This window comes from Sitodiplosis mosellana, unplaced genomic scaffold (assembly GCF_009176505.1).
Source record: "Sitodiplosis mosellana isolate CC-2019 unplaced genomic scaffold, AAFC_SMos_1.0 Smas_scaffold_2, whole genome shotgun sequence".
Taxonomy (NCBI): domain Eukaryota; kingdom Metazoa; phylum Arthropoda; class Insecta; order Diptera; family Cecidomyiidae; genus Sitodiplosis; species Sitodiplosis mosellana.
Window position 1 is genome coordinate 5,635,730 of NW_022595245.1, and position 15,841 is coordinate 5,651,570.

Genomic DNA, 15,841 nt, shown 5'->3' on the forward strand with positions numbered 1-15,841 from the left:
ATATCTTTTTTTTTTTTGTTTAAATTAGTTCATTAAATGTACTCTTAAACTGCACAATGCACATGCATATTTGTTGGGCAGGCTGCCCTGAAAAAAATTCATTTTGAGGAATTGGGCTTTTTTTCTTCTTAAAGTTTTATTTCAGAACCAAACATTTTTCACCGTTTTCAAATCATGTCTTCTTCCATCTATTTTTTCTGATTTTTTTTTCTTTGATCTTTTGAAGAGAACGGTCATATGACCAATATATTGATCTCCGATATTATCGTGCATAAGATTGAATCTAGCGAGTGTCCTGTTTCATTTAATTGAATGGTTCATTTAGAATGTGAGCTGTTCAATTGCGATCGAATCGAATCATCTAAATTCTAAGATCGGTTTTCAGTTTAAAAGCTAATTTCAGTCAAATCCTGTGGTGGTTTCCTCCAATAAGGGTTCTCCTCGGTGATATAAAAAAAGACGCACTTCAAAATTGGCAAAAAACGATTTGGTTCATCAATTAGTGTAAGTTGTCTATGAACGTGAATAACATTAAACATGACTTCTACCGTATGTTCTGATACATATATATGTTCTTTGATCGAATCAAATTAAGTGTTCGTATTGAAAATTTATGGTAGTCTGGCGCACAGTTGTGTTGCGTGTCTTATACATGTATTTAAAAAGTTACGCGTATCATCTTTCTCTCTATGTTATCAATCAATGATCAAGAGCGCGGGTTTTATTTTGTCGTTATATTGATTTTAGCGTTTCATGGGGTGAAAGTTGTTTTTTTTCTTTCTTTCATCATCTTGTTGTTGTTTTCATTAACTGTACTTGTTTTTTTTTAACCCTACATTATGTTTTCTTTATCAGTTATTTATAAATCGACAGAGACTTTTTCATGTTTCATCTTATGTTGATCATCACCATCTTTTTGTATCAAAACTAAATGTACGAACAAAAGTGTATATAGAATGCCTATTGCATGTATATATAATGTATATTGAAAAATCGAAATGGAAACTCAAGAAGACAATGTATGGATAATAATCGAAAATGAAAATGAAAACGGAAAAACTCCCTTACGTTTGGCCTATGAGGAAAAATCCTGGTGTGTATGTGAAATAGAACAAAACACGCGTAAAAACATTTCTCGAAGTTCTTCATCTCTTTTTTGGTACCAGTGCTAATTCGTAATTTAAGTGTCTATTTTAGTCAAAATGTAATACACATTTTCATTTTCTCTATTTAATAGTTAACGCACATTTGTCTGTTTCAACAAATTCATAATTTTTTCATTTTATTATTTAGTTTTTTTTTCATAATTTTTATTTTTTGTTTCGTTACTCAGTGTTTGTCTAGCAAACGTTTGTCATACTTCATTTAAAAAATGGAGTTTATTTAGAAAATTTGTGTGTGTCTATTTAAAAAAAATTACAATTTATAGTTTGGATGTTGATGTTCTATGCAAAAAAGTTCCAGTTGTTGTTGTTGTGTGCCACTATAATGTGTCTGGTGTGTGAGTATGTTTTTTTAAATGTGTGAGAGAGACTATTGTCACCACAAAACTCTAATTCAATGTTATATTTGGTTTGTCAAAAGGAATGAGAAAAGGGTGGTTTGGTCAGCAGATTACGACCATACTAAGAAAAATGGATTCATTTGATTTTGGTTTGCAAAGAAATTGGATTTAAGTTACAATTAAAAATCTGAAGAAGTAATTGCAAGCCATTTTATTCATCCAATAGGAAGTGTTAGTGTTAGACAGATTGAAGAGGGACGAAGTTTCGCTGTCTTGGATTGCTTTTGACATTGTTTGGCCGTTTTTTGCTTTGATGTAAAATTACAACTATAACATGTGAATATCATGATTTCGAGTTGTTGTCCAGTTTTGATTCAATTCAATGTTGTTATTGTTTGTTTTTCTCTTTAAATTAATGCAATAGTTTCTATCTTGAAATCTATAAGTAAACGTATAAATAGGTATTATTCATTTTTTCTCATTTGTTTTTTTTTTTGCTAAATGTTTTAAATTACTTGTTTGTCTAAACCGTATTTTTTTTCATAGCATTTGGTTCAATTTAAAATTACACTTTTTTGTTTGTTTGCTTCACGATAAATCTTAAAGGTTGCTCCACTTGCTCTTGCTATTTTTACAAATCTATATAACCTTTAACGTCTAAACAGAGTGTGTGGTCATGCGATTCGCGATCCAATCGACCAGTCACATCGATTCGATGGCTATACCGGACTATTGGAATTGGCCAATCGCTCGGTTCACAACTTTGTAATCTAATACAAAAGAACTGAAATATGTCGAAAAAGAAAAACGTTGCGTAAAAATGTGTTGTTGATGTTGATGTTGTATGTTTTTGTGTATGTGTATTATCTTCTTGTTTTTTTGGTTTTATTTTATGTTTCCATACAGGATGAAAAAAAAATGAACTATAAAATTGTGTGATTTCTTTCCACTTATTTACCAGAATTAAATTTAAACGCTCCCATTTGTGTTACTTCCTAAAACAATGGACTAAACAGAAAAGAAAAATTGATTTTCCTCCATAATCAGGTTGTGTTGTATTCAGTTAGTTAGTTACAGATTACATTTACAATTAACTCTCTCTTCTCTTAAATCATTAAATTTACTAAATTCATGTTGTTTTCTTCTTCTTCTTCTTCTTCACGTTTCACTTAAATTTTAGCTCTCTTTTCTTGTGTGTATGAGTGTGTTTTTCATTTTTTCTCGTTTTTGCTCTTTTTTTACGTAAAAAATAAATAAATTGTTTCTTTTTTTTCTCTTTCGTAACGTTATAACTTTCTCACTATGATTTAGAGTTTTTTTTTTTGTTTAAAAAAAATTTTCAACTTGTAATAGGTAGAAGTGTCGAAACGGAGTGTCGCGACGGCTGATGGATTCACTAGCGTAAGAGTGTTTTGCATTGTTGGCATTGTGGATGAATTAAATCGGGATCCAACATTGAATTGAACGAGAGAGGTTCGTTCATTGAACCGAACACTTGACATCGCCAAATTCAATGTAAAATCCGTTTCGATTATTCAGGCCAATGCCTTAATTGTTTACAATTTTGTTGTTGCTATTTTTAGAAACCTATTCGCTTGGTGTCACACAACAACACTTATGGGACCGATATCGACAGCCTCTATTAAATAGTACACAATGGTGAATTTCTCTTCTCAATTAAATTTTTTAAATCAATTTGTTATCTATATTTAATGTGTTTTTTATTTGTTTAATGTGACCTCTGTTGTTTTTGTCGTCAATGGTATAGATTTCTTTTGTATTACATAAGCCATTAAAATTACGATCTTCACCTATTCATTATGAACGAAATGATCCGAAATGATATTTAGATATGAAATGAAGAAGAAAAACAAAAACCGATAATTTCTTATGTTCCTCACATATATATATAGAGTACTCAAACTATCAGGAAAATCAACTTTAATCAAGAAAAAGATAAACTAAAAAGAAACAGTTGAGAGAGAAAATGAAATTCGCTAAAATAGAATTTAAAAACAATTTTTTTGCTTGTTAATTGTAGGATATCGAGGAAGAAACGAAAATGTTCTCTTTGCATGTTTTGTATACAAGTTCATACATGTTTGATTAATTTTAAGTAGAAGTACTTCGTTATCCATGGGCAATAAGCTGGTTTAGCGACGATCGAAGTTGCCAATGATCATTATGTCATGATGTGGGGCCGAAATATGGATCTCACTCCAGGAACTCGAATCTTGCTCTGGAAACTCGATTCACAATTCCATCGATGTCTTCATTTTAAAGAACATCCACATCGATCACAACTTCACCTGCCTCTTGCCCATGTTGATGATGATGATTGTTTTTAAAAGAAAAGAAAAGAAAAATAACTACAAACTTTTCAAGCTACCGTAAATTTAAGAATCTCCAAGTTCAAAGTCCTTATACGCGGAAAAAAATGAATCGAAACAATAAAATAAAGAGAGATTTCTTCTTACTTGTTTAAGAATTAGATGTAAAACTGATAAATTTAACGATTTTCCTTGTTTGTTCTTTTTTCTTCTTCTTTTTAAATAGTAAAAAATATAATTATCAGACCATTATTCGGTGCCTGTATTTCGATTTTAAGATTCTCTTATTCTCTTTGTCTCGGATACATTTTGTTCTGCTATCCATTTGCTCTGTCTCTTAGATGGTTGTATTTAGAAGTTGTTGTTTGTTTCTTATTATTCTGTGTGTGTGTGTGTCGTGTCTATTTCTTGTTCACATTTGTATTTATTGAGTGTAATTTTTATCGATACGCTTGCGTCGCTTATTGGGATGCATGTATGTTTTTTTTTTTAAAACCACATTATTCGAAATCAGAGGAAAATATTCTTTTTTTATGATCGTTTGTGGTTGCATCTGATCGGTCAACGGATGTTTTCGCTCAGAATTGATTACTTTTTTTTTTCTTTGTCAAAGTTTTCTCTTTTTTTTGAAAGGTTTTCTAGATTTTTTTTACATTTAATTAAATTTTACACATTATTATTACATTATTATATCGAGTAGTCAATAGAAAAAACTGGATAAGATTGTGAGTTTGTGTGTGCTTGTGTATGACAAACAAAAAAACTCCAGCCAATTCGTTTGAAAAACAAAATTGAGTTATTATTGTTGTTGGTCAAAATCTAAACACAAATGAAATGTCTATTTGGAATCATACACACACTCAAGCTCGTTAATTGGTTCTTTAAAAAAAAAACGAAAGATGATTATTTCGAAATAAAACGATCTGCGATTTCTTTCAACCATCCAATTCAAAAATATTTAAATCCATTCCACAGACGAAAAGGGAAAAAACACCATACAAAAATTATATATGTCAAAACAAACACCTCCTAGTTGCCCAACGCATTTCAACATATATATGCCTAATTGTGTGCTTTAATGCGTAGCGCGATGTTAGTAGTAATAATATTATATGAATATAAAAAAGAAAAGGGGTTAGTACTAAAACATAGTGTGGTGCAAGACAAACCAAAAAAGAAAAAAAACACAAAATAAAAAACCTCATCAGTGAAAAAGAACACAAAAAACCGATTAATGTTGATTAAAATCTTTAATAAGGAAGTTAAAAGGGTGAAAATTTTTTCGAAAATAAAATGAAAGTCAAAAATGTTAGTAATGGTTATAGATTATGTTGATTGATGTATTATTATGATCTGATTTTGCAACGAAACACTCTCTTTTTTCTCTTTCTCTCTTCAGTACGCGCTGCAGTGACGCGCGACTGATGCAATAAAAAAAAAACAATTGAACCCAAACCAAAAAATAATAATGAACGACTATTTTGATCGTCTCTTGCATCAAGATGGAGAGACGGCCTCATGCCGATTCGTATTCAAAACAACGAGGAAAAATCATATGCGAACATAAAAACAAAAACAGGTTTCAATTTACATCAAAATGATAATAATACCAAAATAAAAAAAAGATCAATATTTTCTGCATGTTAATTATAATTGTTTATATCGAAAAATATGTGGTTTGTGTGTGCTTACAAAAAAAAGGTAGTGTTCATGTATAATTTTCCTATTTTATTTTTTTTTTTACTCATTATTACTTTTAAAAAAAAGAAACTCATTCCAATTATTTAATTAATGCACTTGTTGAGCATCGGTGTTCCCAAAGAAGAAAAAACGTAAACTTTTACACAAAGTATCAAAGTCAGCGGTTATGTACTATTTGCTAAATTAATTCTCATTTTTACAACAAAATTTCCCATTCCACGCCTTTCATAACATGTGTGTTGTATTCTGGTCTTAGTATTTCTGTCCCTCTCTCCTCTCTCGTATCAACTGAGGGGAAATGGGAGAAGAAAATGAATGATAAAAAATCATGATATTCCAAACATTTGTTGGTGTGTGTGTGTGTTTGTTAAATCTACTAAAGAATACAATTGCTATCATAAAATCTCTTTTGAAGTGGATTCATTTTGTTTCACTCAATTTTTTGTTGTTGGTATTTTGTGTTGATGCTTGCAAAATTGTTCGACCGAAGCTATTGTTTGTTTGGGAAAAAAATCATTCAAATCGACTATATATAAACACTTGTCCTGGATTTTATTACAATGAATGTGTTCAAGATACTTTTAATCAAATTTAATACAAAAAAGAAATTCCTACGACGAGAAAATCGAATTCAGTTTCGATTTTCCGTCGATATAGTGTTCGATTACAAATGAATTTTAATTGTTTGCTTGCTCTAATCAATCAATGATAACAAATTTGATTGTGTGCTGTTGTTGTTGTTTTAATTTCGAAATCGATCATTGCTAAAAACAAATTCTTGTCCAAGAAGAGAGTGGGCAATTGACATGCTATGACTGTTGTTGTTGTTATTGTTGATTGGGATTTTCTGTGGATTTTTATCTACTAAAAACTTGTATAAATATAACTTTACGGCTTTACTCTCGTTATGAATTACTGTTACTTTAAATATTATCAAATTTGTTTTTGTGTCAGTCGGGTTTTTCTTGTATGCTCTATGTTTTTTTTGTTTGTTTGTTTACTTTATATAAATTAGTACAATCTTTATCGTTTGCTCTAAATTTAATTTGTTTTAACTTGTTTTTTTTTCTTTCTTTTAAAATCTATTAGTTTCATTTTCTATGTTCACGTTTAAACATTAAATCTTTACCGCTTTTTTGATGCTCACGTGCACACGTGAAACAACTAATTAGAGAACAAAAATTATAACGTAATTCTTTCTTTGTAAATCACGATATATGATATTATAATCGAAATGAGTGCAAAATTAAAATTTATTCTTTTTTATCAACCTCTCTCTCTTTCTCTTTTAAAAAACAAACGAAAAAAAAAAATTGTGTATCCGAATTATCCCTTTTTTTGAAAATTTCTCGTTTGAAGCGATTTTAAGCTGGTTTTTGTCCTCATGAAATGAATGACAGTGTCATAAAACGAAAAAAATCTTTTGTTAAAAAATAAGAATTAAATGAAAAAGAAGTACAATAACGCAAAAGTTAAAGGAAATGTATGTGGGTTTTTTTTTTTGAAATCTGAGTGTGCAAAGTGTGTGTAGCTAAGTCTGTGTGATTTTTTGTGTGTTTGTGTCAAATGCGAACGGAAAATAAACCTATTGGAGATATAGAATTCCTCGTTATTTGCTTAGAGTTACACGGTTTGGCTGTTGTTTTTTCCACTTGTTTTTTTTCTTGTGTAGAGTTGCTTACGTTTTTCTTTACATATATAGATTGTTATATAATTAGGTATACATCATAATAGTAATAATATATTCTGCTTTTGTGTTGAATAATTTTTTTGGGTTTTTTTAGACATTTTTTTTCTATCTTCTTGTTGTTGTGTTTTCTTTACCATTTTCTTTTAAATCTTGTTTAAAGTAGTTAATTATTATTTCTTGTTTGATAATTGATTTAATTAGAGATGTAAAAAGAAAGTTCATAGTTGTTTTGCATGCTATTTTAAAACGAGAGGGGCGGGGGGGCGGGTGTCTAAAGTTTAAACAGCTTGCTGGCTTGGCGGATATTGTGAGGATACTGTTGTATCGTTGCCATATGTACGTTGTGTATAATTATTTTGATCCTTTGCGTAATTATTGTAATCGTAATCATAACCGGAGCCAGATCCATAGCCGCTGTAGTCATATTCGGATCCGCTCTTTGATGCTGAATTACCTGGACCGGCACGAATGCCGCTCAATGGGCCAGTTGTTGATTGCGCATTGCCTGTCCATTGCGAACGCGAATAGATATCGGGACCGGAACCACCAGTGCCTGCTGTGTTGTTTGGTGGATTTGGCAACCAGGCCCAGTTTGCAGATCCGCCAGCCGTCGAATTGTATTGCAAATTGTCGTAGTTGTTGTAACCACCGGCTGCTTTAGAAACGGGAATTATTTACGAATTATATATTTTGATCGAAAATTTGTAGGTAGTTGCCAGTGTTACATATTACGGAACAGCACCGTTGAACACTCCTAGCTTGTTTGGTTTACAACAATAACAAAACAAAACGCAAGAAGAAAAAAACGTGTGTGTGTACTTGTTGTACTAGTGGCTTACCTGTTTGTTGCGGATTGTAGTTAGACCATTGTGGTGGAGGTCCTTGTGGTGGTGCACCCCATCCCTGGTACGAGTTTGGAGCACTCGAGTTACCGTACCCATATCCTTGTTGTTGTGGCGATGTAGCCCAGTTTTGATAGCCTGGCATCATGTTCGGTGCACCCATCGGCATATTCATCTGCGGGCCGTTCATCTGGCCATTGGGACCTTGCATCATTCCTTCATTATTATTTTCAGATTTTCAGTTTTTGCAAAAGCATTACGAAAAATTCCATAGAAACAACAACAACAAAAAAAAATACCACAAAAAATTAAAATTTATTTCGTATCTTGAATTTCAGCGGTGTCGAAATGAAAAATGAAAAGAAAAATGGAAACAAATCCAATCGAAATGAAATTTTCACAAGAGAATAAAACGAATCATAAAAATCCATACAAGTGCTTTTCATCGAATGTTTGCCATTGTTCCAAAAATAAACACTCACATATACACACATTTTTCAGCTCTCGTGGAAACGCACTCGAATCAAGCGAACACATACACACATACTTTCATGCTTTGATTGTAATGAAAACAATCGCTTTACGGAATATGGCGCAATAAAAAACTTTGGCAATATGGTACATCGAAGCGGTGAAGAAAATTGCGAAAAACCCAACAAAATACGTTTGAAAGTTATGCCATATTTCAAATTCGTCCAAAAACTCGCGAAATTATTTCATGAATAAAACATGGTTTCTTTTCATTTTTCGACTTGATTTTTTTTTTCTTGGCGAACGAACGGTGAACGAATGACGCACTTACCGAATGGCTAACGAAAAAAAAAATACCGTATGTGCGAAAATATCAAATGCAACAAAAGCAGAAACGAATACGACAAAATGGAGAAAAAAATGAAAGAAAATGTGGAAAAAAATCGAAAAAAAAGGCTAAAATAAAAAAAAACTCACCTAATGGGGCTCCTTGATGGTGATTCCATTGGTTTGGATCGGTGCTCATCTTGTTGTAGCCGCCGCCGTCGCGTGGCTCGGCCTTCTTGATCTCAACCTGCTTGCCATTCAAGTTGATGTAGCGCTCGTTGGTGACGCACTCAACCGAACCCTCATCTTCGAACGAGAGGAAACCAAAACCACGCGATTTCTTCTTCTCCTGGTCGTACATGATGACGACTTCGGTGACTTTGCCGTAGCGCCCAAAGAATGTACGTAGATCGGTTTCGGTGACATTGGATGGTAGTCCACCCAAAAAGATCTTATAGCCGCCACCTTTCTTCGGTTTTTGCAATGTACGCGGATTGCATGGTTTCGGATCAATTGTACGGCCATCCAATGTATGCGGCCCGTTTTTTAGCACAATTCCGACGTTGTTGGGATCGGAAAAGGTGACAAAGCCAAAACCACGCGAACGACCCGTGTCATTATTTTTCATAACTACGCAGTCGATAATTTCGCCATAGCGTGCGAAATACCGTTGAAGATTTTCTTGGGTAGTTTCCCATGACAAACCACCGACAAATAATTTACCTCTTTCATCTTCCTCCATTGTAGTTGGCTTGGTGTTCACGTTTAAAAAAATTCTTTACGCTTTTTCAATTCGTTTAGTTCTCAAATATAATGAACGCGCTAGATGGATGTATATTTCAATATATGTAGTGTGTCGGTCTCTCTCTCAGTATAAAGGTATGCGGAGTAATATAAACGTATAAAAAAAAAGTCACACGCACACGATATTTCTCTTCACTCGTTGTCGTCGTCTATTTTTTCCTTCCTTCTTCTCTTCGGCTCTTTCTCTTTTTTGCCTTTTTCCTTCTACTTCTCTTCTCTATCTTCGTTCTTCTTTTTTCTTTTCTCTTGTCGTGTCGTAGCGATGAAAATGAAGCAATATTTTTTTTTTCAACTTGATTTTATACGTTTAAATTTTATTCGCTACAAACTATTAGCAAATTAGATTATTGCAGAGCACACTTACTTATTGTTTAACGTTATTTTTAAACTAAAAATTTAGTTTTAAATCCTTCTTAAAAATATAAACTTAAAAATAATGTGCTGTTCAATATAACCTAACTTAACCATGACAAACCGAAATGAGCTCATATCATCACGGCGGCCATTGCACTTTAAGCTTTTTTTTCCTCGTCGTTTCGGTATGGCCACAAACCGGTTGAAAAATGAATCGTAGACATTTTCGAAATTACCGCAAGAACAACGCACTAAATCGGCACTCGTGGCTTGTGATGCTTTACGCCTGGTTCACACTCGGCTCTGCTCCATCGGCAAATGAAACCATATAAATTTTGCGAGAAAAATCGTACGATTTCATTGGAAAAAATATTTTCGTCTTTTAAAGCAGCCGAAAATTAATTTTCATTCATTTGGAAGAGTTTTTCAATTTTTTCCATGATTTAAATTAAGCATTGGTTTCGTAGGCAAAATGTGTAACGCATGTTCTTGTATTCAATCCAATGGAAAATTCCGTCGCGGTCGGTCATGTGAACCGGCCGCAATTTCAGTCGTTCTATCGGTTTGTTCGAATAGAGTGGGGAGGAAAGCAACGCAATCGAAGCGGTAATTTCGTAAATCTTCTGTCAAAAATGACGCTGCGACACTCGATATTGGCGCGTCTTTTGTCTTCTCTTCTCTTTGCCTGCTGCTTTCTCTGTTCAACGAACCGAAGAACCGAGAGTTCCAAGAAACTATTAAATATACATTGCTTAGTTCGGCGCGTCGTACCATTACAATGCAATATATGTGTGCGGCGTATGTATGTGTGTATATTTCGCTGTATGCTTTGCTTTGCTCTTCCGTGAATTGGCTGATTTTCAGTGAGTGAGTCAACACATTGGTCGGCACACTAACAATTTCAACGGATAATTCTTTTTTTTTCCTTTTCTGGATTGTTTCGGCATTTTATCTCGTCTAAATTTTGCCGTCTACCTACATTTTGAGTATTCACAGCATTTCAAGAAACACAGATACCGTGTCTCTGTGTGTAGCATTTGTGTGTGCTCTTCAAAGGCAAGCATTTTGATTCACATTCCATATAGACAGAGTTGTTGTTTATTTGTCGTCTCTTTTCTCCGTTTCGTTTGTTCTCTATCCTATTATTTTGCCTTCATCTTTTTGACAACTACGTTATGCGCATAGCATTTCATACCGAAGAGCAGCAGCCATCAGTTATTATACTCGGCTGCATATAGACGGAAAAAAAAGAAGAAGAGGCAGGAGATAATTTCAACAAACAAAAAAAGCGACGAATATTCAATTGCAATTGAACGCCATTTTTCGTTGTTGCTCTCTTTCGCAGACATATAAAAGATCAACGAAACATTCTTTCTGTCACGGCAGTTTGTGAGGCACGCCAATTTTTATTGCAGCACACACAGTTTGACGCCTTTACTCGTGAACATGGTAAGACATATAAATTTCATTTTTTTTATTGATTTTATCATAAGATGCATCAAAACGGTGAATTTGCACTAAACATTAAAATTCAATCATTTTTCCGTTCAATTGGAACTAAAATTCCTTGTTTGATGTTCTATATGCGGTAATTTTCATCAATTAATCGATTATTTTTTTTCATTTTTGTTGTTGTTGTTGTTGTTCCATCACAAATGCGTAGAGCAAACGTATGTCAAGATACCCGTGCGATACGAAAGTGTATGTTGGTGATTTGGGAAATCATGCACGGAAAAATGAATTGGAAGATTCATTTTCGTACTATGGACCATTGAGGAGCGTTTGGATTGCACGCAATCCACCAGGTTTTGCATTTGTCGAATTTGAATCGGCCCGTGATGCCGAAGACGCTGTACGCGGTTTGGATGGGCGCATGATTTGCGGTCGACGAGCTCGAGTAGAAGTGTCAAGTGGCAAATCCGGCCGTGGAAATTATCGCGGATCCAAGTCCCGTCGCCCTTATCACCAAGGTGAGTTGAATTCATGTCTTTCAAGTTTTGATACGATTTTTTTGTGTCTCTAATACATCAGCGAGCTTTGACATAGCTTGCTGGTTCATTATCTTGCAAAAAAAAGTGTTTTGGTGTTGTATTTTGCAATTTGCCTCAACTGTTAACAAGCAACGCTTTATTTGTTGTTCTGGTACTTGAAAACTATTCAAACAAAAAACAAATAAGTTAAAGCCACACATTTTTGTTTGCCCTCAAGAGTGACTAATTATGGACTTCCTTTGTGGATTTGCTCCCAGCTCAGAATATGAATATTTTTTCTTAAATTTTCTTCATTTTTCTTCAATTTCTAGACGATCGTTGCTATGAATGTGGTGACCGAGGCCATTATGCCCGGGATTGCCGTCGCCATGGGCGAACCCGCAAACGGTAAGTGATTTTGTCGGATTCATTCTTTTGTTTTGCCCATCGATGCAACATGGAACCATCAGTGTAAGGAACTGGCCAATGAATCGCCATTCGCCGATGTGCAATGGCGGCAATGTGTACGACCATCAACGTAACTGTTTAGCAGTAACTTTAAGTTTTATTTGTGTTTTTTTTTTGTTGCAAATTCAAGCGAGCCAAACCGATTGCAAATTATTCCATTTATTTTTTATATCATAAAAAAAACAAAAAACAAAAAATCAAAACCAAATTATAATAATAATCGAATATCGAATGCATGTTGTAGGTCAGATTCAACTGAACACACCTGTCTTAACGAATTGCTTCCTCAGTTCTCGATAACCAAAATGAACCATAGTTACTTCACTCGTAGTTGCGCATTGGGGCAAGAGATTTGAGACAGACACGCACACAGACAGACCGACAGTCACACGCACAAACGTTGTTCGGCCGAAGTGAGATACAAAAATGAAAAGGGTCGAGGGCAGAACGTAGACAATATGACCAAATGCAAAGTGTCACACGTCCGAAATCCAAATAAATCATCAGTCTCGTGTGTTTAGTTGAAGGCATCGATAGATTGTGTCGTCCCCCCCAGAACAAATCAAAAAAATACCAAAAACCAAGACAAGTGCAATTCACAATTGTTGTCATCTTCTAGCATCCTAATCGAATGAATCGACATACACACACAAGTACGCACGCAAGCACAAATATGGTTGGGCATCGTGTGCGCAACACGGCACATCTACGCAGCACGCACACACTACACACACACAAACGGGCTGTAACGACCTTTTATTCAACTTCCCTACGCGTGTGCCCGAACTAGATTCGCGGTCGCGAAATGTTCGGCGCATTGAAAACCCATTTCAAAACAAAAAGCAAATTGATTGGCATCCACTAAATAGCAAAACAAACTGTGTTTAGTCAGAGTAGCATCCTTTAGTGAGCTTCGGTCAGGTCAGGTTCAGGGTCAGCGCAGATCAGCGTCGTCGCTACTTCTTCTTCATTCATCGTGTTTCTTCAATCGATTGGCTATGTATTTCAACCCATGATCAAAAGCATGCATTTACAACGTTTGAGCGGTTCAACTGTTTGCGCTTCAGTGGCTTTAGTCAGCGAATGACACCAAACACAAAACAGATATCAAGCATTTCAATCGACGCACATTTTTCGTCAGCATTTCGAAGATTAGATGTGCGTGTGTGTGGGTACGCGAAAGAGACTCCTTAAGTTTGATTTAAATTGACTGCAACAGGCGACACCACAAAAGTATTTACCAAAAACCAAATGCATCTCGATTCATTTGCTGACTGCTTTCAGCGAACGTTTCCGTTTGTTCCGTTCTTCAGACCACATCTGCAGTACTCCACATACACACACACACATCCCATACACACGTACACACACGTATATCGAACACCTAGTCTTGTTTCGCATCAGATATATCCCCTCTCAGTTGCGCGCGCCATCCGATATTTATCTGCACGCCACACACACACACACAAACAGACACGAAAAGAAAGAAAAAGACGTTATACTTCGCTGCAGCGGTTTTGTTTGCTTTAGAAAACCATTTACAATTATCACACCCACAATGTAGAATGTTTCAGTCATTGATATGAACACAAATTCATTTGATCAATGAATAACCAGTGAGTTTACTATGTAATTTTTAAGTAACCCAAAACAAAATTTTTCACACACACACAAAAAAAACCAATCATTTTGTTCTATTTTTATAATTATTGCAAACCATATTCCAACTCCCGGGACCAAACTTTTTTTCGGTTAAAAAAAAAATCAAATCAATTCGCTTTAACTCAAAACGTTTTTTTTTTCCTTTCATTTTGTGAATATCTTGATTCTTCCGTTCAATTAATTTAATTCCATTTTAGTGATAGTTTTTAAACGGATTAATAGCGGTAGTGGTTTTAGAATACGTTTTTAAACAATAAAAAAAATCGTCCGTTAACACGACACCAGGACAAAACGAATTCAATTCGAATAATTGCTCGGCGCAAAAACTAATTCACTTTGTTTTTTCTTTTAGATCTCGTTCGCGCAGTCCACGTAGTCGCAGTCCACGCGAACGCCGTTCCCGTTCGGGCAGTGCATCTCGATCACGCTGTAAGTTAACCTGAATGACTACTTTACCTGCTATTAGTATGAACATTTTGATTCAATTCTGTTGTTTTTCTTTTCATTTTAGCACGCAGTGTGCGCAATGGAAGCCCACGTGATCGTCGATCCCGATCAGTTTCGGCATCCCGATCTCGTTGTAAGTACTCTATTTTCAAAACTGAAGAAAAAATTATCCAATTTTCTCTAATTGAACTAATCATCTAATTAAATGCATAATTACATCTCTTCTTCAGCACGCACTCCACGCAACGGAAGAGCTCTGCCAGTGAACAAGATCCGTCGCCGTGCACGCTCCGAAAGCGGTGGTGATTCAAAGTCACCAAAACGTTCAATTTCACGCTCAAGAAGCCGATCCCGTTCAATGGACGATAAAAGTGATGATTAAACACGCAGAAAATGTTTTTCTTGCATTTTGCGTTAGCACGTGAAGTGTGTAATTTCACCACCACCACAAACCTTCACATTTTTCTAGTAGCTAAGTTAACATGATTTCATATATAATCTCAAACTGTACTCCATAAGTATCCATACAAATCATAAAATAGCTCGAGCAAATTTTAATGGATCTCTCCACAGAGATTTGAGCATACACTGAATATTTATGTCAAAATCATTTGATCAAGTCTAGATTCGTAGCGAATTTTAATGAGAGCTATCTCCATTGAAATCACTACTAATGATCAGAGACCCATTGAAATCAAGAGTGAAAACAAAGAAGAAAATGAAAACAAGAATTGTGAACCAAAAACAATTGGATTTAGCTAGGAATTAGTCATTTTTCGTTCCATTTTTCGGTCGTTGTAAGAAAATCAAATAAATAATGTGAAATTTCGGGATGTCCACAAATAATTCCAACGTCTTTTGTTTTCATTCGTCTCCAGTTTACATTCCATCATTTTTTTGAAATTATGGGAATTTTCTAGATTTTCCAAAGGATTCAAGAGCACTGGTGCGTTCTTCGGCCGACGCTTCTGAAAATAACACATGACACATGGGTCAATAAGTCCGTAGGATAACAAAGAAAACACACTTTTTCGGCCAAATTTTGCTTTATTCATCGACATAGTTTCCTTTCAAGAGTGATACAATCCGTCCAACGCCTCTCTAGATTTTCGATACGAAGTGAACATTTTTTAGATCTGAAAAGTGCGTTTTCCAGCACTAATCCAGCACTAACTTTATAGCCCAGTCACAGTACAAAAAAGTCTCATTTTTGATAAAATCGAGTTTTTTCCCATTTTTCAATTGGTGCTAGCTCCATATCGCAACATAAA

The 15,841-nt window shown here is 34.6% G+C and overlaps 2 protein-coding genes across 7 annotated transcripts; one reads left to right on the forward strand and one right to left on the reverse strand.

Annotated features, from left to right (window-relative positions):
* Positions 1–816: 816 nt before the first annotated feature.
* On the reverse strand, positions 817–10,290 carry LOC129565339 (heterogeneous nuclear ribonucleoprotein 27C). Of its 4 annotated transcripts, none has more exons than XM_055440116.1 (3): positions 9,016–10,290; positions 8,065–8,283; positions 817–7,880 (listed from the first exon to the last, which is right to left on the reverse strand). In XM_055440116.1, the coding sequence occupies exons 1-3, from the start codon at positions 9,605–9,607 to the stop codon at positions 7,504–7,506; spliced, it is 1,188 nt and encodes a 395-aa protein (XP_055296091.1). In that variant the 5' UTR covers positions 9,608–10,290; the 3' UTR covers positions 817–7,503. The 4 variants fall into 4 exon arrangements, with proteins under 4 accessions (XP_055296091.1, XP_055296093.1, XP_055296092.1 ...); XM_055440118.1 differs by having other exon boundaries at positions 8,065–8,271; positions 9,016–10,207; XM_055440117.1 differs by having other exon boundaries at positions 817–7,877; positions 9,016–10,197.
* A 582-nt stretch (positions 10,291–10,872) lies between these two features.
* LOC129565341 (serine/arginine-rich splicing factor 7) lies at positions 10,873–15,416 on the forward strand. Of its 3 annotated transcripts, none has more exons than XM_055440123.1 (7): positions 10,873–11,079; positions 11,209–11,472; positions 11,687–11,993; positions 12,326–12,401; positions 14,476–14,552; positions 14,635–14,703; positions 14,801–15,416. In XM_055440123.1, exons 2-7 carry the CDS (start codon positions 11,470–11,472, stop codon positions 14,950–14,952), a joined length of 684 nt encoding a protein of 227 aa, XP_055296098.1. In that variant the 5' UTR covers positions 10,873–11,079; positions 11,209–11,469; the 3' UTR covers positions 14,953–15,416. The 3 variants fall into 3 exon arrangements, with proteins under 3 accessions (XP_055296098.1, XP_055296099.1, XP_055296097.1); XM_055440124.1 differs by having other exon boundaries at positions 10,880–11,079; positions 11,369–11,472; XM_055440122.1 differs by having other exon boundaries at positions 10,880–11,472.
* The last annotated feature ends 425 nt before the right edge of the window (positions 15,417–15,841 follow it).